The sequence below is a fragment of the Schizophyllum commune genome (genome assembly GCF_000143185.2).
Source record: "Schizophyllum commune H4-8 unplaced genomic scaffold SCHCOscaffold_5, whole genome shotgun sequence".
Classification (NCBI taxonomy): domain Eukaryota; kingdom Fungi; phylum Basidiomycota; class Agaricomycetes; order Agaricales; family Schizophyllaceae; genus Schizophyllum; species Schizophyllum commune.
Window position 1 is genome coordinate 1,657,451 of NW_026089542.1, and position 17,031 is coordinate 1,674,481.

Genomic DNA, 17,031 nt, shown 5'->3' on the forward strand with positions numbered 1-17,031 from the left:
GTATCTGCACTGAGTTCAGCCGCGCGCGCTTGAGGCCTCCGGAAGTTCGGCCCGTCAGAGTGTACCGATCGATCGAGGGGGAAATGTGCATTGTGCACTTAGCCGCTTCGCCTCAACCGCAACAATGGCGCCTCCAAACACGCGAAACAAGCTGAAGACGTCGTGCGTACGCTACATTGCCCGTAGGAGTCAGTGCTGATATGTATCAGGTTTAAAAAGGCACGCGTTGTGGGACCCATATACACGGGCGGACCAGTCGCGATCACCCAGGACGCAGCGAGAATCATCACTACCCTCTCCGACGAGGTCCTGCTAACAGAGGTGGTCTCTGGAGAAGAGATATTTCGGTACCCTGGGGTGCGGTTTCACTCGTGTGGAAGGGGTGTGTGCATCACTTACGCTGCTTCGCAGGATACCGAGGATGTCACCTCCCTGGCGCTCACACCATCCGGCGCCCAACTGGCTGTGTTCTCCTCATCGCTCTCCCTACGTATATTCGACGTGCCAAAGAACGGACAGACCCCTTCAACACAGCCGACACGAGTCGTTTCTCGCGCACATGACGCCCCAGTGCACGTCTGCACCGTCGACCCCACCTCCAGCTACCTAGCATCCGGCTCTGCAGATGGCGTTGTCAAAGTCTGGGACCTCGCCCGCGGCTTCATCACCCATGTCTTCAAGGGCCACGGTGGTGTAGTCAGTGCTCTGAAGTTCAGCCTCTCGCCGACGACTAGCATGCAGCTCTTCACCGCCTCCCTTGACACTCGCATACGGGTCTTCGACCTCGCGAAGCACGCTGCAAAAACTGGCGGTGTCGTAAAGCCAGACATCCTTCTCGAAGGCCACGTCTCTGTTCCGCGCGGTCTGGACGTATCACCTGACGGCAGGTGGCTGGTCAGTGGAGGCCGCGACTCGGTGGTCTTGGTGTGGGATCTGGCGGATGCGCTCAAGAACCTGTCGGCCAGACCAAAATCAGGGAAAGGCAAAGCCAAAGAGAGCTCCGTCAATACGACGCCCTACAAGACGATTCCGATTCTCGAGTCGGTCGAGGCGTGTGGGCTCGTCCAAACCGACAACGGGGCATCATCATCGTCGAATGGGGGTCTTGTGTTCTATACTGCCGGCGCGAGCGGCGCCGTAAAAGTATGGGACTGCAACTCCGGCAAGGTCCTCTACAGCCTAGGCGAGGGGTATGCTACCATCTCAGACGACGAGGAAGAGAGGCAGCAGATTACGCAGGCATTGTAAGTCTCTTCATGTCCTGCGCGTACGGTTGCTCAAGGTTGCTCCAGATATGTGCCCTCTCAATCTACCATCATCTCAGTGCACGCAGACCAGAACATCCGTTTCCACTCGCTCTCTTCTCGCACCCTCACCCGGCAGTTGATCGGCTTTAACGACGAGATCGTCGATGCAACTTTCCTCTCGCCGCGCCCTGCCTCTCGCGATACGCACGTCGCCTTGGCCACCAACTCATCTCTCATTCGACTATACTCCACCTCCACCTTCGACGCGCGCCTACTCGAGGGTCACGCCGACATCGTGCTGTGCCTTGACCACAGCGCCGACTACCGGATCCTAGTCAGCGGCAGCAAAGACCGCTCCGCCCGAATATGGGCACCAGTAGGCGACGGCGACGACGTCCAATATCGCTGCGTCGGCCTCTGCGAAGGTCACGCAGAAAGCGTCGGTGCCATCGCCATGTCGCGGAGCAAGGAGCCCGGCGCAGAGCTCTTCCTCTTTACCGGCAGCCAGGACCGCACGATCAAGATGTGGGATCTCCAGAACGTGCTTTCAAACACCGGAGACGGGCCCGTCAAGTGCAGAAGTCTCGTCACCCTGAAAGCGCACGACAAGGACATCAATTCCCTCGACGTCGCGCCCAATAACCGACTCTTGGTCTCCGGCTCGCAGGACCGTACCGCGAAGGTGTGGCATATCGACTCGCATGGCGAGCTGCGGTTAGCGGGGACCTGCAAGGGGCACAAGCGCGGCGTGTGGAGCGTGCGCTTTGGGAGGGAGGAGCGCGTGTTGGCGACGGGCAGCGGCGACAAGACGGTGAAGCTGTGGAATCTGGACGATTATTCGTGCGTGAAGACCTTCGAGGGGCATACAAACTCGGTTTTGCGCGTCGACTTCATCAATGCGGGGATGCAGATGATTAGCTCTGCGTCCGATGGTTTGGTGAAGGTGTGGAATGTGCGGGAGGAGGAGTGCATGACGACGCTCGACAATCACGAAGATAAAGTTAGTGCCCTCGGATATTTCAGTGACTACAACAAGCTGACAACCGACGAGGTTTGGGCTTTGGCAACGAGCTCTGACGAGCGCATGATCTTGTCGGGCGCCGCGGATTCGGTCGTGACGTTCTGGGAAGACAACACATTAGAGGCGCAGAAGGAAGAGGAAGACAAGCGTTCGGGGATGGTAGAGCAGTAAGTCTCCCGAAGCCAAAGTCCGTAATTCGTAGATTCAAACCATCAACAGGGAACAAGCCTTCATGAACTACCTATCCCTCCACGACTACCGGAAGGCCATCCAGATCTGCATCTCCCTCTCGCAGCCCGGCCGCCTGCTCTCCCTGTTCAAGACCGTCGGCGCCTCCGCCGAAGACCGCAGGTCCTCCATCACCGGCTCCACCTCCGTCGACGAAGTCCTGCGCACCCTCGAGGGCGCCGAACTGTGCAAGCTCCTGCGCTTCGTGCGCGACTGGAACGCGAACGCCAAGGTGAGCGCGGTCGCCCAGCGCGTGCTGTACGCGATCGTCAAGTTGCGCTCCGCGGACGAGGTCATGGCGGCGTTCACCCAGGAGCAGGGGGAGGCGGCGTTGGCGAGCAGCGACCTACATCTGAGCAGTGGTGCTGGGAGCACGGCGCTGAGGGAGGTCATCGAAGCGCTTGTGCCCTATACGGAACGACATCTGGCGAGGATGGGGCGGCTGGTGCAGGATAGCTACATGATCGACTACATCTTGGGGGAGATGGACGATGGGATGTTCGGTGTGGACGCCGATGGTGATGCGATGCCGATCGACTCGCCTATGGCAGTTGCGGCGTCAGCATAGATGTTGCGCTATGGCTGTAGCATAGAATTGTCGCGTGCATGATACTGTACAATCATATATGTATTCCCTCCTATGCATAATCTCGGGTTAAGGCAACGCTCCTATTGCTGCGTGTTATGGCTATGGCTATGGCGTTGGCACTTCTCTAGCAGGCTTCCTCGTAATCGTATTCGTAAACCTCGCCACACCCTCTTCAGGACGTTGGCCACCTAGATGTGATCAGACTGTACGCACGAGCAGCCTCACCCACGCGCACCGTCGTTGGGGCCAATAACTAGTTCTGTACGTAGCTCCATCTACTGTTGCATGTAGCCCGCGTCTGCACCCATCCCAGGCATAGGCATCGTCAACATCATTGGCGATGGGTTCTCCGCACCGAAGTCCTATGGAACATCAGTAGCGAGCACGTAGCACACTACAGGTCGCGTACATCAACTGCAAAGTGAATCAGAGATTCCTGGCATTCTTAACTCAGAAAATAGAGCACGCACCATGCGTACTCGGCATCCTGCTCGTATTCTGCATCGACGCAGACAACTGGCGCAAGTGCCGGAAATCGTTCTTTGAGTATGTCTTCGTCAGGCCTGTCGCTGCGGGAGAGCGCAGGATTGCCGTCGGTGGGGAGATGATGGGGCCGAGAATATCAGGTGTGTTGCCGTTGCGCTTTGGCGTCGACGGGGCTGTCTGTGGCCGGCGCGCGTTTTCCAGCTCCTCTGGGATGATTGTCCAGGTTTCGGGGAGGGTGACGAGGGGTGGAAGGAGGATCTCGTCCTCGTCGACGGTGATCTTCGTGCGAACCTTTTCGAGGATTCGTGCCTGGTCGGCGGGGAGGGAGTCGGCAAGGAGGTCGTAGAGGTGGGAAAGGTTGTCGAGGGAGATGGCGGAGAGGACACGGAGCGACTTGTTTGCTTGGGAGGCCAACCAGCCGAGGATGGAGATAATGGAAGAAGACACTTCCGATGGTAACGCGGTTCTTTGAGAGACGGTCGAGAGGGTTTTTCTAAGTTCCATCTTGAGAAGGGGTGGTTTGATGACTGTCGACGGGAGGGCGCGGATGATGGCAAGAGCAGAGTCCAAACGGGTCGATGATAGATCTGACTGCACGCCTCGCAACAACCAAAGAGCTGTGATGAAGCGGAGGCCATCTTCTAATACACCTCCGTCTGCTTTCGCCAAAGCTACCGCGAGATCTGTGAGGTCGACCGACGTATATTGACGTTCCAACATCGCTGTCAGGCAGGCTGTGAGGTCGGCAGACAGGCCCTCGGTGCATCGGAAGGCGTCGATTGTCCACGTTGCAAGCGGGGCATCCTTGCTAAGGAGTTTCGCCAGCAAGCGCGCGGACAAAGCCAAGTCATGAAGTTTCCACGATGTCTTGGTGTCCGTGGAGGAGGCGTCGTGTGGAAGGTCCTCCAAAAGCTTGCCCATATGCTTGACTTCCTCCGTCAACAGCCACTCCCCCACGCCAATCAACCCATCGTCGAGCTTGATCAGGCGCTCCAGAAGCTGAATCTTCCGCTCCACGTCCAGCGCTCGAAAAAACGCACTGAGCTCACGAAGCACGTGCGGCAGGATATCCGCCACCCAGTACGACGGCCCGTTGCTGTCCGACATATCCTCCGCGCGCGGAAGAAGGCGCTCGACCACCTGGAACACGCCCGCCAGATGCAGTGCCGGATCCTTCCCCTCGCTGCGTAGAGCACTCTCGAACAACGCCCGGAGCACGACCTCCGCCCCGGGCTTGCCCGCGTCCGTCCGCGCGTCCTCGGTGCACAGCTGTGCGAGCAGCTCAAGGCAGCCGAGCTCGGCATCGCGCGCGGATACGCGAATGTTGTCGCGGCCGGTGTTGGGTGTGGGATAAGCGGAACCCACCAGGCCCGCGCAGACGATGACGTGCGCCATTGCGGTTGCGAGTTCGTACAGAGGGCGACTCGATAGCGGGTAGGCGCCAGCCAGAGGGGAGATGACGGCCACCAGGTCTTCCGCCGTAAGAAAGAGCTGGTTCAGCATGGCCGCGCCCCCGGAAGGAGGCAGCATGCGAACGGAGAAGTGTGCATTGAGGTCCTGTACGACGCCCTTAAGCAGGTCACCAAGGATCACTAGTAGCCCCTGCTTCTTCTCGGAGTGCAACGCCTGGATGACGTCCCACTCGCCCCGCACCGTATCTTCCAACGCCTGCTCGACCATGGCCAAAGCGACACGGACAACGGACAGACGACGTAAGGTATACGGATGCTCTGAGTCCTGCGCAAGGCCTTCGACACCTTCCTGGAGCCCATCGTCGACGGCCCTTGCGAGCTTCTGCATGGCTATCCGGGTGTCCTCGGTAATGTAGCTGAGGGGAGGTTGAATAGCGAGGATGGTAGTCACCAGCTCGTCGCGAAGTACGGCTTTGGGCTCGAATGCAAGGTCGGTAAGGATTTGTTCGGCGAGCAGCTCGGTTCTGCGCGGGGCGGTTCTGTCCTCCATGCTCCACTTGATGCGGCGGCAGGTCTGGTCCAAAGCAAGTATGAGATTGACTATCTGTACAATTATGAGCAAAAATGTCTTCTTGACGCAGGTTCCCCACCTCTGAGTAGCCGGGTGCTTGTTGCCACAAATGCAGCACGGCCAGCGCGCGCTCGAAGCAGATATCGTTCGCGAAGCAGTCTGCCCAACAAGCCACGCCAACAACGGCAGCAGTACCAAGGAAGGCTTTCAGGAAGGCAGTGAACTCGTCGCTGCTTATTTCTCGTCGTCTCCGCCTCAAACACAGAGGCGGCAACGTAGAGGTCGCAGGCAATGGTCGCTGGGCTAGCCTTTCACTCATATCTTGGTGCTGTACCATGCACAGGAGCCAGATCCCGAGCGAGATCTCCTCAGTCCCAATGTCAGCGAGGAAGCGCGTGGCAGCAAAGTAGTCGCATCCATCGGCGTCCTCGAGGGCATCCTCGAATATACGCCAACCTTGCAAGCGAGCTACTATCCTGCTTGCGATTGAACGTCGATGGCGAGTGGCGCTTGCCTTAGATGATATGGATTGCAAGCTGGCCAGGAAGTCGGGTGTGCAGAGATGACGAGCAATGACGACGTTCGCGCTTGCGTAGAGAACATCTTCGAGAGACCAGTCCTCAAGAGGCTCCACAGCGAGAATCTTCGACGCATCCAAGGCAGCCTGGAGTCGGTCAGTGAGTGTGCGTGGCGGGTTTCTGATATCACTGACAAAAAGACGTTCGGGAACGACCGACGGGTGCGCAGCCACATAACGCAGCATGCGAGAAACAACTTCAGCGTGATCGTTATGCTGCTGAAGGTCAACACAGAACGTAGGTTCCCTATGGCGCACGCACCTCGTCAATGGACCGCGCAAATCTAGAAAAATATGCTGAGATATCCTCTTCTGACGCGGTCTCGCTGATAGGGCGGGTCCAGTAGATTACCGCTCGGAATTTGAAGTCCTCGAGCTGCTCAGCAAGGTCTACATAGACGTTGGGATAGTCCGGATGATCCCAGGTGTCGTCGTCAGGTTTAAGACAGAACTGAGAGCGCAGGATAACGTGCAGAGGCGGAGGGTTTTTCAACAGCGTCATTAGCTTCGTAGCAACAGAGGATGCGTCTTGAGCGTTAACGAGATCTAGGGCTGCACTCAAAGGTCGCGGCTCGATGGAACTCAGTGATACTGGAGCAGGTTCCGGCTTTGGAGCAGCCAAATCGGAGACGAGGTCGCCGTAGACAGCAAGCGAAAGCCGTTTGAAGTTGCCCTTGACAATCATGAGGCGGGTGGCATGCTGTAAGCGATTAGATCGACAAGCGGTATATACGGGAACCTACTAACCTCTGTTCCCATGTCTACTGTATAGTCAACATGACTCCCTGCATATGCGAGAGTAGTCGGAACAAGCGAATTAGGAAACCTGTTCTTGTCCCTCTCGGAAATATGGATAGGAGTGGCGTTGAAGAAGAGCTCGGCATAGAAGCATTCCGGTGCAGTTTCGCTGCAAGCAATTATATGTTAAGTGTACCTACGACGCAGAGTGTCACCCACGAAGTGAAGTCCTCGTAATCCGCAAAGGGTCGTGCTCCCTTGGGAAATACGTGAATGCTGGCGACGCGGACCGGGGCCGAGAAGCGGATGGCCGCAAGGTTGGAAGGTCCCTGCGGGTAGAGCGTGCACCAACAGAGGAGACCCATGGCGCCAAGGTGAAGTTGAAGTTGTGGGCGCCTGTCGTCGGCCGAGGTGGGCGAACGCAAGGAGCACCGGCGTTTGCCGGTGGTGTGGTGCGAGAATGAGATGGGTTGCCGTTTTCGTGCACTGCTTTCGTGGTCCCTTCCTTCATCTCCTCCAGCGCCAGCGTGCGCATAAAGACGCGCATAATGGCCCGCAGCGTGCCCTCGATACAAGTGCCCGTGCTCAACAACATCCAAGTGCCGTCCATGCCGCGCCCGACCACCCACAGGATGCGTACCAGAGACCGATCAGGCTCGCTCGTCAAGGTCGAGGAGGTCCAGGACCGCTCAGTGGAGGACGTGCTCGACCGTAGCGCGTACGTGAACATCAACGCGAACTGGGTCAATGCAAAGGGTGCGTAGAACGACGAACAGGGGCGTCCGCGGCCGCTGACGACATGGCTGCATAGGCGCCTGGCTCATCCACATTGTCCTCATCATCACGGGCAAAATTATCATCGACACCATACCTGGGATGACCCCGCAGATAAGCTGGACGCTGGTCAATCTCATCTATCTCGCTGTGCGTGCCCCTTGCCTTCGATACCCGCGTCCGCAGTTCTGAACCCCTCCACGCAGCTTACCTATCTAATGTTCCATTGGGTAACGGGCATACCCTTCGAGAACGATCTCCACGGAGGTGCATACGATGACCTCACGCTCTGGGAGCAAATAGACGACGGCGCACAATATACGCCCGCCAAGAAGTGGTTGTTCTGCGTACCGGTGGCGCTGTACGTGGCACACCCTTCCTCACCCTATATTCAACTAATTCCACTTCTTCCTCCCCCAGTTTCCTCGCGTCCACACATTACACAGCCTACAACCCCTGGGTATTCGCTATCAACGTCAGCGCCCTCATCTTCGTCCTCATCCCTAAGCTGCCGCAGGTACGCAATCGCAGCTTACGACCTCGGCACTCTGGCCTTGCTGACAACCCACCCCTTAGCTACATCGGCACCGCCTTCGCTTTATGACGGCCCCCGATACTGCCTCTGGCTTCTCGACCCCGGTGACGCCCAGCTTCCCGCCCTCCGGGATGTCGACACCCATCGGTGAACGCCCATCGCCGCGCGACATAACCGAGGCGCACTTCCGGTGACCCTTCCTGTCGGATATCTTATGGTTGTTCATGGACAAGCTTTTGGAGCCCCACACTCTCTGCAGCATCAAACCCCACACACATCCTGGTACGGTTGTACTAATACAAGACCATTTATTTCGATACATATAATGCTCTCTGTCTAAATTACATCTCTGTCCCAGGCTCGCTCTATGGGTGCTACGAAGCCTTCGACTCCTCCTTGATTGCGTCTTGGTACTGCTGCAGCCGTAGCCTATTTATTGGAATAAGCAAAAGGACTGACGCGTTCGGACAGGCACTTACAGGTTGCGCAAAAGCATAAGGATGGTCACTTTGCCAACTGCAGGTACGTACAGTGATGCCTGTATCGGGGTCAGACGCAACTCGGCGATGACGACGCGATGACCCTCACCTTTTCCCGCACATCGGCCTCGAAGTTCTTGTCTGCGGCCACATTGACGCAGACGCAGCCGTCCTTGAGCCATGCGGTCTTGACCTTGTACGATGGGCTGGGGACGGCAGAGACGACAACGTCAGCGATCGCAAGGCAGTCCTTCAGCTCCATGCTGCACGGGTGGACGACGTGGCGAGGGTGGTACCGGCGCGCTGCGTCTTCTGTATCCCTCGGGCGCTTGGTGTACTCCTGCAACGCGGTCAATTCCCATTCATTGCCTTCGAGAACACTGTACGGACCTGAATGGAATCAATATCCACCGAGAACACACGCGCGCCGTCATTCGCCAGCAGCGCCGCCAGCGGGCGTCCCACCACTTCAGACCTGCCACCAGATCAGCCACTAGGCCCATATGCTTCCTTTCACATCTTCGACACGCACCGGTTGATAACCACGATAGTCTTCCCGTACGCGCGGTCGCCATACGGGAGCAGCTTGTTATACACGCCTGCGTGCTCGAGGGTCTTCACGACCGCCAGAGGCGTGCAGGGGATGATCGACTTGAACGTGCCGGGCGGCGGGGTCTCCGTCTTGGAGTGGTCCGGCGCGCTCTCGGTGGACACGGTCATCGTGGACGAGGTGAGCGAGCGGGGCTCGATGAAACGGATGCTGAGAATGTCAGGTCAGTTTCGAAGTTCAATGAGGTGGGATTGTGGGTGCGATCCCAAGGGTGGGTGAAGGGCTATCAGGGGGAAGGAGGAAATGAAATTCCTACGTACTTGTGGTACAAGTTGTAGTGGAACTTGAAGTGCAGGCCCTCCACGTCCTTCAGCGGCGAGACCACCTATAATGGCTATATCTTCGGCTTTTGTGCTGATGCGGGCGCCCTACCTGCTGCAGGTAATGGTCCTGATGATCCTCATGAGCATCTCTCCCCAAGGCATGCACTCTCTCACAAACGCACCTGCTGCGATCCAAATATGGGGAAGTAGACCTATACGCATCACGACCCATTAGCCTTTAACCTTCCCTACTTCCATCCCCCTTCCTACCACCCACCATAATTCCATCCACCCCCTCATCCTCATTCGCCTCAATGATCGCCTCCTCCACGCCCTCGCCCTCCGCCAGCGCCGCGTCCTTCGCCGCCCCCGTCGTACGGAGCTCGAACTGGAAGCCGAGATCCTCGCACTGCTTGCGCGTGAAGTCCGCGTAGAAGCGGCTGGGCGCGGCTGCAGTGGCAAGGATGCCGACGAGCTTGGGTGGGCGGGGGCGCTGGGCGAGCGCAGTCTTGACTTCTTCGCGGAAGGTGGCGGCAATGGGGTCTGCCTTCAGCAGGACGCCTTTGGGTGCGGCGGCCATAGTGGAAGAAATGGTGGTGGGCAGATGTATGTGGGGGCAGTGTGTATTGTAAGAGGGGAAAAGAAAAGCGGAGGAGGGGGATGGGGAATAGGGGATGAGGGGGTCGGGGACAGACTGACCAAGTGGACAGGCGCTTAGATCGCCACTGATCGTCGTTGATCAAAAATTGTCGTCATCCCGATAACGGCTCGATCGCGTCAAGACGCGTCGCGTCGCTCTCGATTCGAAATAGCTAGGCAGGCAAGCGCAGTCCAGCTGACATCGAATCCCGGAACGCGGACGACTTTCGAATAGAATTCAATGGATGAAAACAACTGTACACATTCCACAGATCAGCACGAAAATAAATACTAAAAGTACACACATCATGCCTTTCGTGAATTCATACCTCCACCCAATACACCTCATAGTTTCGCCCCCTTCCTCTTCCCCTTGATGCCCTGCGCATCCAGCCATTCCAGTACTTTAGCTGTCACGAGCTCCGGCTTCTCCAGCATCAGCCAATGCCCACCACCTTCCAGGGCGACGTCCTGCAACCGAGGTACGAATTTCGACGACGCGGCGACGGCTTGTGGGGGCGTGGAACGGTCCTTCGTTCCCCAGAGAAGTAGAACGGAAAGGTCTTCTGGCAGGGAGGTGGGGAGGTTGGCAGCTGTAGTGGGATTGAAAAACATGAGAAAACTAAGCAAGGAGGGAAATAAATGTGCGCACCTTGCTCCTCATCAAAGCGGAGTTTGGTCGTACGGTAGTAGTTAGTGGGCCCGCGCATGCCTTTGCTAAATTCCTGGACGTAGTAGCGTTGCTCCTATGGATTATCAGTCTCAGTCCAAGTAAGCTCGGTGGATGACACGGCAGGCATCGTGCGAGCTCTTGCTGGAGGTTTGGCACAAAACAGTTAAGCCTCACCTCGTCGTTGAGCCATACTTCGTACTTCTTGTCCTCGCGAGCCAGCGTGTCCTCAAAGTTGCGGAATAGCTCGCCGCCGCCGCGTCTGCTGAACAACAGTTGTACGAAGCGCGGAAGCTGTTGAGGTCCACCGAGTCAGATGTATGAAGCACACATGAAGCGTCCGACACTTACTCTAGCTTCAATGAAGTCCATCGACTGCGGGCTGTTCAGGTAGCCTTGGTACGCCCAGTTCGGAAACTTCTTGATCATCTCGTCAAGGGAAACGTACGCAGGCGGCCGGGGCATGTACGGCACGGATATGCTGAAAGTCAAGCCAGTCAGTAAGCAGACTAGTATTCATCGACGACGGTGACTCCGGAGCTCACATCACGAGCGCCAGTAGCCGCTGAGGATGCCACAACGCGAACCGTCCCACGACGTAAGCGCCCCAGTCGTGTCCAATGAAGACCGCCTTGCGCACGTCTAGGAGGTCCAGAAGTGCAGCTAGGTCATTGCAGAGTTTCTTGGTCGTGTACTCGGCGGCGTCGTGGGGTTTGTCGGTGCCGCCGTAGCCTAGCATGTCCGGTACGACGACTCGGTAGCCGGCGTCTCTCCAGGGCTTGATTTGGTTACGCCATCCATACCTGGTGAGCTCATTCAATAAAGCGGTTCGTAACCGGTAGTATGAAGACATACCAAAGGTCGGGGAAGCCATGAATGCAGAGCAGAACAGGTGTACGACCATGTTCATAGTCCGGAGGCAGCTCGTCAACGAAGTGGTATGTCCGCCCCGTTGACAGCTTTGCCTGTCTGTGCATATTAGCAAAAGCACACTGGAAAGTTTGAAATGGCGCTACCTGTGGTTGAAGCTCCTTGGGTCAATGAAAGTCATGGCTTGAACTCAAGGAGTAGCCAAGAATCAGGTGGAAGTTGAACTTGAGGTCTCCTCGGCCCGGAGGCGAAATCAGGTCCCGGCGTTTGCCGTGCTACGTATGACGTGAGTCACTTGACATCAAATTTTCGGCATGCAGCGGCGGCAGTGTGCCGGATTGCTGACCACTGACGGTCCTTGTCCTGAACGTCCTTGTTTTGGTCCTGCACGCACTCGCCACACGCCTTCCACTCACATCACAGGCGCCTCCCGTTCCCCAGCACTCCCCTTACGTCACCGCATTCTGCTCCTATACTTCCCCCGCGTGCCACATTTCGCCTGCATTCCAACTTGCACCTTCCCGTAAGGTCTGCCTTTGTTCGGGCGGCGAAGAACTCTATCGATTGACCGATTTTCCAGTCCTCTATGCCTGCCCCCGTTGCCTCGTCCTCCTCGCTCCGCCCAGCCAAGCCTGCTTTGCCCAAAAAGCATGCACAGCCCGCAGCCGCGAACAAGAAGACCAGGACGATCAGGAGGAGGGGACCCCGCAGAAACGGCGCCGACAGCGACGATGAACTCGAGCGCGAGGTCGGCTCAGACTCTGAGTCCGACTACACCGTATCCTCAGCGTCTTCCGACGAAGACAGCGAGCTCGATGACGCCCACCCTGAGAATCGCTCCCACCCCCTCACCCCGAGTACGTCCCAGAGCCCTGAGGACGGCGCCTCGGTGACCAAGGATGTCCCCCCTTCCACCAACGGCAAGTCTTCGTTCTTCACGGATGCGAATGCTTGGTCCGAGATGGTAGCCGACGAAACTCAACACGGGCAGGCGGATTTACCAGAGATCGACTTCGAGGAGTTTGAGGGGAATCCGTCCGCCATCGACAGGGAGGGCGCCCCCTCCCCTGAGGAGGCCCAACCGTCCACATCATCCCCCAGGGTAGACGATGACGACCCAGAACACACCCCTACTTCATCTCGGCCCAAGCGTGAGCGCGAGCCCATACGCGGCAAAGCTCCGGGCTTTTCAGCACGCCAGGCATACCAGAAACGTCTTGAGGACCCCGCTTTCGTCCCAGTAGTGGGCGAATTCTGGGGTCACGACGATCGCCTGCTTGACAAGTCGCTTCGCAGCCTCAGCGGTTGGTGGCGCGGCCGTTGGCAGGGCCGTGGTCGCGGCATGGGCTTCCGTGGTCGTGGTCGCGGGGGCTACTTCGGTGGGCCCGGTCGACCCGGTCCGGAGGAAGTAGAGCAGGAGAACCTTCCACCGGTTGAACGCACCTGGAGACACGACGGCTTCGAGGAGATGCAGAAGCAGGAAGAGCAGCGTCGTACTGTCCTCCAGCGCAGGCAAGCACAGCAGCAACCCTTCCCTCGTGGTGCAGGCAACTTCCGCGGACGTGGCTTCGCCCCTCCGAGGGGTGGGTTTGCACCTTTCCGTGGCGGCATGAACGCGTCGCCGTCAACACGGTCAAACTCGCTCTTCCCACCCCGCGCCTTCTTCGCTATGAAGCCCGAGAAGGTGTTCACCAAGCAGCACGAAGCCTTCCTGTACTTCGATGCCGCGCTCAAGCCTCGCCCGGGTCAGCCTCCAGCGTATCGTGTGCGGGTGGGCGACGAAGCTCCGACGGTGGTACGTGCGACGTCGTACCCGCGGCGGCGCTCGAATGCGACCAAGTCCACTGTCGCTGCGCCAGAGGCCGCAATCACCGAGTTTGTGGTGCGACTGCCCAAGTCGACTGGTAAGGCAAAGGCACCTGGTCCGGCGCCCAAGCCAGCCGCCGCAGCTGCGCCTGAACCAGCGCCAACAGAGAAGCCTGCACTGCGGAGGCCTGCCTCACCTGCCCCTGCTCCTGCACCGCCACCACCAAAAGCAGAGTCGCCGAAGGTCGCACCTGTTGAGGCACCTCCTGTCGCCAGCACGTCTCAGCAGCCCCCTCTGCCTCCACCTGTTGAGCCACCTCGGAAGGAGGAGCCCTTCACTGCGCCGCCGCCAGCGTCTGCTCCTGCTTTCGTGCCCGCCGAGCCTCCTGGTTTCGAGTATCAGCAGCCGCCCCACCTGCCACCGCCACCCGTGTCCGCGCCGGCGCGCCCGAATCCTGCCCCGATACAGACAGTGTTCACTCCGCCGCCGCCCCAGTCGCCGTCGTATGGCTCGCCCTACGGGTACGCGGCCCCGCTACCGCCAGGCGTCGCCTACAACCACATGGGTGGGGCGTACGAGATTGCCACCGGCCGCGCTGTATATCTCCAGCCACCGCCGCCACCGCCTGCACCCATGCCCATGTACGCCCCGCCCCCGCCGCAGCCTGTCATGTCCGCACCTCAGCCGGTCATGCACGGGATGCCCAGCAGCGGGTTCATGGCCGGGCACCTGCGCCACCACTCGCACGTCTCGACCGACTTCCTTCCGCACCCGCATACGCCGCTCAGCGCGCACACCCCGCCGGTGGGCAACCTGATCGACCCCTCGACGGGTGCGCCGATCTTCGCGCCTCCGCGGCAGACGTCGCGCGTGCAGATCCGCGCGCCGACGGGCGAGGAGGGGAAGGGGAAGGCGAGTGGGCTGCGCAGCTCGGCGGTGCCGTTCCTGCCGCCGGTTCAGGAGCAGCAGCAGCAACAGCAGCAGCAACAGGTGCATCATCAGCCTCAGCCCAGCTACGGGGAGGCGGATATGACGGGGCAGGTTGCGCCGGTGAATGGTGGCTATATGGGGTACAACCCGTACCAGCAGTACTACTACCCTGAGAGCTACGGGTATCCTTACCAAGGCAACCCGTACGAGGCGTATCCTACGGACCCGCAGGGCGGCTACGAGCAGCAGGTCGGGTACGAGGCCCAGCCTGTCTACGATCCTCAGACCGGCTACTACCAATAGTTTCCACCTTCACGGCCTTCACCAAACGTTGTCGACGACTGCGCAATCTTTCTTCTCGCTCCTGTAGTAATTACCCTCTCAACTGTGCCAAACCTCATCTCACAATTCCAACCTTCACTTTACTTGGCTCGCACAATTGTCCCTCGACTCATCTTTCCCGACTCACCCCTGTCTCTTGGTTCCGTTGTAGTACTAGTTGCCCCATTCTCTGACATTCTGCACGTGTACATACTCAGTGGTTTCCGCTCAAGTTTTCCTCGCTGTCGTGCCTTGTTCCATTGCTTGTGCTCTGGCGTGTCCTAATACAATTCCTCTTTGACTGCCTCTTTCTGCGCACGGCATCTCTTTTCATTCTCACGATCCCGCAGAAGATCTTAGCATGTGCAGAAGTGTAAGGTCTGCAGTCGAGCACTGGGAGACAAGGTCGCCGTTGCAGACGAACAAATACACGACAACAGAGGCGCGTCAATAATTATTGATCGCATCAAGGCGCGCTCCTTGTTCTCGACTGTCAGTCCTCCCTTCCCCACAAGCAAGAGTCTTTACTTCCCGGCCATTACCATGAAGAACGACAAGCCAGAAGAGGATGAGATCCCTCAGTTGCAGCGGCCCCCATCCCCGCCGCCGCACACAACGTTCGCGACCCGCCAAATACATGTACGAAGCCGCGCACCACGCCGCCTGCACATCTAAGATGCATTTCGCATGTTCTCCTCTACCTCACCAACAACCCTCGAATGGCACATATTACCCTACCAATCTTGTGGAACTGCGCGCGAACACCAGCCCCCCTCGTTCTCCGCCTTCAAGCCGCGCGACTACCGGTTCACCGGGCAGGCGCGTAGCATGTCGCACGTTGCGTGGAGCTGCGATGGGAAGCGTATAGCAGCTGTGGGGCTCGACAAGATGGCACGCGTATGGAATGCGGACAAGCAGGTGGGCACAATCGTCCTCGAGCTCTATCTTCCTCTCGATCGCTCACCGAGCTCCTCCTCTTCCCCTTGACCCTCCATCCCCTGCTTCTCTCACACTCACCCTAAATCCATATTGATGTCTCCATCAGCTCGAACCTCGATTGGCCACGCTTTATAGTGGAACTCATACTGATGAGGTCAACTACGTTTCCTGGAACCCAACACATCCAGATATGTTCTGCACGTCAAGCGTGGTAGATCGCAGAATAGTATTCTGGGATGCTCGACGTACGTTCTTATATGATGATACCTGCCGCCATTGCTGACCACAACGCTTGCTTTGATCCTTCACCTACTTCCCCGCCTTCCACACACAGAAAAAAGCCGCTCAATAACACACGTAACCGTCCCTCACGGTCCCATCATGACGAACTACTCCCCAGATGGCAAACACCTCCTCTACACCTACTACAAGCCCGCCACCGACGACGACCGCATCGCTCAGTACCAGGTCTCTTTCCTCACCAATAGAGGTACCAATGACTGGGAAATGATGAATACGCCGACAACGAAGGGCTCGAGGGGGATCTTCAGCAACGCTGGCGACGCGGTGATCGTGGCGCATACTGGGATACATAGCCTGGACGTGTACAATTTTCCGGAGATGTCGCATTTTGAGACGGTGTCAGCGCATGTGGGCGGGTCGACGTCGATTGCGATGGATCCGAGGGGAAGGTGCGTCGGATGGGTGCCCTGTCGATTGCAGGAGACTGAGATGGTATAGATATCTTGCGTCGGGAGGCCTGGACGCGATTGTCAATCTCTTTGACCTCGACGAGTGGATATGCGCACGAACAGTAACTTCTTGCGAGTACGTTCTATTTCTTCGGCTGCCCCTTGACCAGGACTGATCACTATGTCGCCAGTCACTCCATAAACGCTGTAAGCTTCTCGTTCGACGGCGAATACCTAGCCATGGCAACCGCTGGGTCCTACATCGACATCGTAAGTCGCCCTCGCCCATGACATTCTCGTCTTCGCATTACATTGATACTCATACTGGCCTTCCTCCTAGTGCGCGACCGAGACCGCTGCCCCTCTACACCGAGTCGCCTCCCCGGGCCCCGCACCGACAGTAGCATGGCATCCTTCGCAACACGCGATCGCCTACTGCTCGAAACCGAAGGTCGGGCGCGAGAATCCTACTTCGGCGTTCGCGTACGTTAGTACCTTTGGTGTGATGGAGTAGGGTAGGTAGGCGTTCGCGATGTAGACAACTGCAATTGCGCAACCAGACCATACTTGCGACTTGCTGTCATTCTCGTCCCCTGGTGCGTCATCGTCCTATACGCCTCACGCTCAGTTCGC

The 17,031-nt window shown here is 58.1% G+C and overlaps 7 protein-coding genes across 7 annotated transcripts; 4 read left to right on the forward strand and 3 right to left on the reverse strand.

The window, feature by feature from the left end:
- Nucleotides 1-124: 124 nt before the first annotated feature.
- SCHCODRAFT_02500783 (WD40 repeat-like protein) lies at nt 125-3,064 on the forward strand (the record flags this gene model as incomplete). Its single annotated transcript, XM_003036592.1, has 6 exons — nt 125-162; nt 210-357; nt 412-1,244; nt 1,293-2,247; nt 2,299-2,435; nt 2,488-3,064. The coding sequence occupies 6 exons, from the start codon at nt 125-127 to the stop codon at nt 3,062-3,064; spliced, it is 2,688 nt and encodes an 895-aa protein (XP_003036638.1).
- A 415-nt stretch (nt 3,065-3,479) lies between these two features.
- On the reverse strand, nt 3,480-7,234 carry SCHCODRAFT_02666781 (uncharacterized protein; the record flags this gene model as incomplete). The annotated part of the gene is made up of 7 exons (XM_050346573.1): nt 3,480-3,499; nt 3,556-5,587; nt 5,634-6,218; nt 6,267-6,347; nt 6,394-6,831; nt 6,879-7,038; nt 7,089-7,234. The coding sequence occupies 7 exons, from the start codon at nt 7,232-7,234 to the stop codon at nt 3,480-3,482; spliced, it is 3,462 nt and encodes a 1,153-aa protein (XP_050200539.1).
- A 267-nt stretch (nt 7,235-7,501) lies between these two features.
- SCHCODRAFT_02500894 (Orm1 type endoplasmic reticulum protein) lies at nt 7,502-8,372 on the forward strand (the record flags this gene model as incomplete). The annotated part of the gene is made up of 5 exons (XM_003036593.2): nt 7,502-7,625; nt 7,681-7,793; nt 7,850-8,004; nt 8,064-8,160; nt 8,220-8,372. The coding sequence occupies 5 exons, from the start codon at nt 7,502-7,504 to the stop codon at nt 8,370-8,372; spliced, it is 642 nt and encodes a 213-aa protein (XP_003036639.2).
- A 150-nt stretch (nt 8,373-8,522) lies between these two features.
- SCHCODRAFT_02622514 (NAD(P)-binding protein) lies at nt 8,523-10,242 on the reverse strand. Its single transcript, XM_050345122.1, has 9 exons — nt 9,808-10,242; nt 9,713-9,742; nt 9,640-9,657; nt 9,528-9,592; nt 9,190-9,417; nt 9,048-9,132; nt 8,767-8,997; nt 8,658-8,716; nt 8,523-8,607 (listed from the first exon to the last, which is right to left on the reverse strand). Exons 1-9 carry the CDS (start codon nt 10,108-10,110, stop codon nt 8,553-8,555), a joined length of 1,074 nt encoding a protein of 357 aa, XP_050200540.1. The 5' UTR covers nt 10,111-10,242; the 3' UTR covers nt 8,523-8,552.
- Nucleotides 10,243-10,514: 272 nt separating this feature from the next.
- SCHCODRAFT_02666784 (alpha/beta-hydrolase) lies at nt 10,515-11,816 on the reverse strand (the record flags this gene model as incomplete). The annotated part of the gene is made up of 5 exons (XM_003037960.1): nt 10,515-10,762; nt 10,822-10,915; nt 11,191-11,320; nt 11,385-11,642; nt 11,695-11,816. 5 exons carry the CDS (start codon nt 11,814-11,816, stop codon nt 10,515-10,517), a joined length of 852 nt encoding a protein of 283 aa, XP_003038006.1.
- An 854-nt stretch (nt 11,817-12,670) lies between these two features.
- On the forward strand, nt 12,671-14,749 carry SCHCODRAFT_02498378 (uncharacterized protein; the record flags this gene model as incomplete). The annotated part of the gene is made up of 1 exon (XM_003036594.2): nt 12,671-14,749. One exon carries the CDS (start codon nt 12,671-12,673, stop codon nt 14,747-14,749), a length of 2,079 nt encoding a protein of 692 aa, XP_003036640.1.
- A 499-nt stretch (nt 14,750-15,248) lies between these two features.
- Nucleotides 15,249-16,989, forward strand: SCHCODRAFT_02622520 (WD40 repeat-like protein). The gene is made up of 7 exons (XM_050345123.1): nt 15,249-15,406; nt 15,536-15,685; nt 15,813-15,951; nt 16,041-16,398; nt 16,448-16,534; nt 16,590-16,668; nt 16,739-16,989. The coding sequence occupies exons 1-7, from the start codon at nt 15,311-15,313 to the stop codon at nt 16,910-16,912; spliced, it is 1,083 nt and encodes a 360-aa protein (XP_050200541.1). The 5' UTR covers nt 15,249-15,310; the 3' UTR covers nt 16,913-16,989.
- Nucleotides 16,990-17,031: the final 42 nt, after the last annotated feature.

What these genes read in the sequence shown, in the direction of transcription:
- SCHCODRAFT_02622520 (XM_050345123.1), top strand. Translation starts at nt 15,311, where the DNA reads ATGAAGAACGACAAGCCAGAAGAGGATGAGATCCCTCAGTTGCAGCGG. An exon ending in TATGGAATGCGGACAAGCAG is followed by an intron (nt 15,686 to 15,812) that starts GTGGGCACAATC and finishes TGTCTCCATCAG; the next exon opens with CTCGAACCTCGATTGGCCAC. An exon ending in CTGGGTCCTACATCGACATC is followed by an intron (nt 16,669 to 16,738) that starts GTAAGTCGCCCT and finishes CCTTCCTCCTAG; the next exon opens with TGCGCGACCGAGACCGCTGC.
- SCHCODRAFT_02622514 (XM_050345122.1), bottom strand. Translation starts at nt 10,110, where the DNA reads ATGGCCGCCGCACCCAAAGGCGTCCTGCTGAAGGCAGACCCCATTGCC. An exon ending in AGGGGGTGGATGGAATTATG is followed by an intron (nt 9,743 to 9,807) that starts GTGGGTGGTAGG and finishes TGATGCGTATAG; the next exon opens with GTCTACTTCCCCATATTTGG. An exon ending in TGGATATTGATTCCATTCAG is followed by an intron (nt 8,998 to 9,047) that starts GTCCGTACAGTG and finishes ACCGCGTTGCAG; the next exon opens with GAGTACACCAAGCGCCCGAG.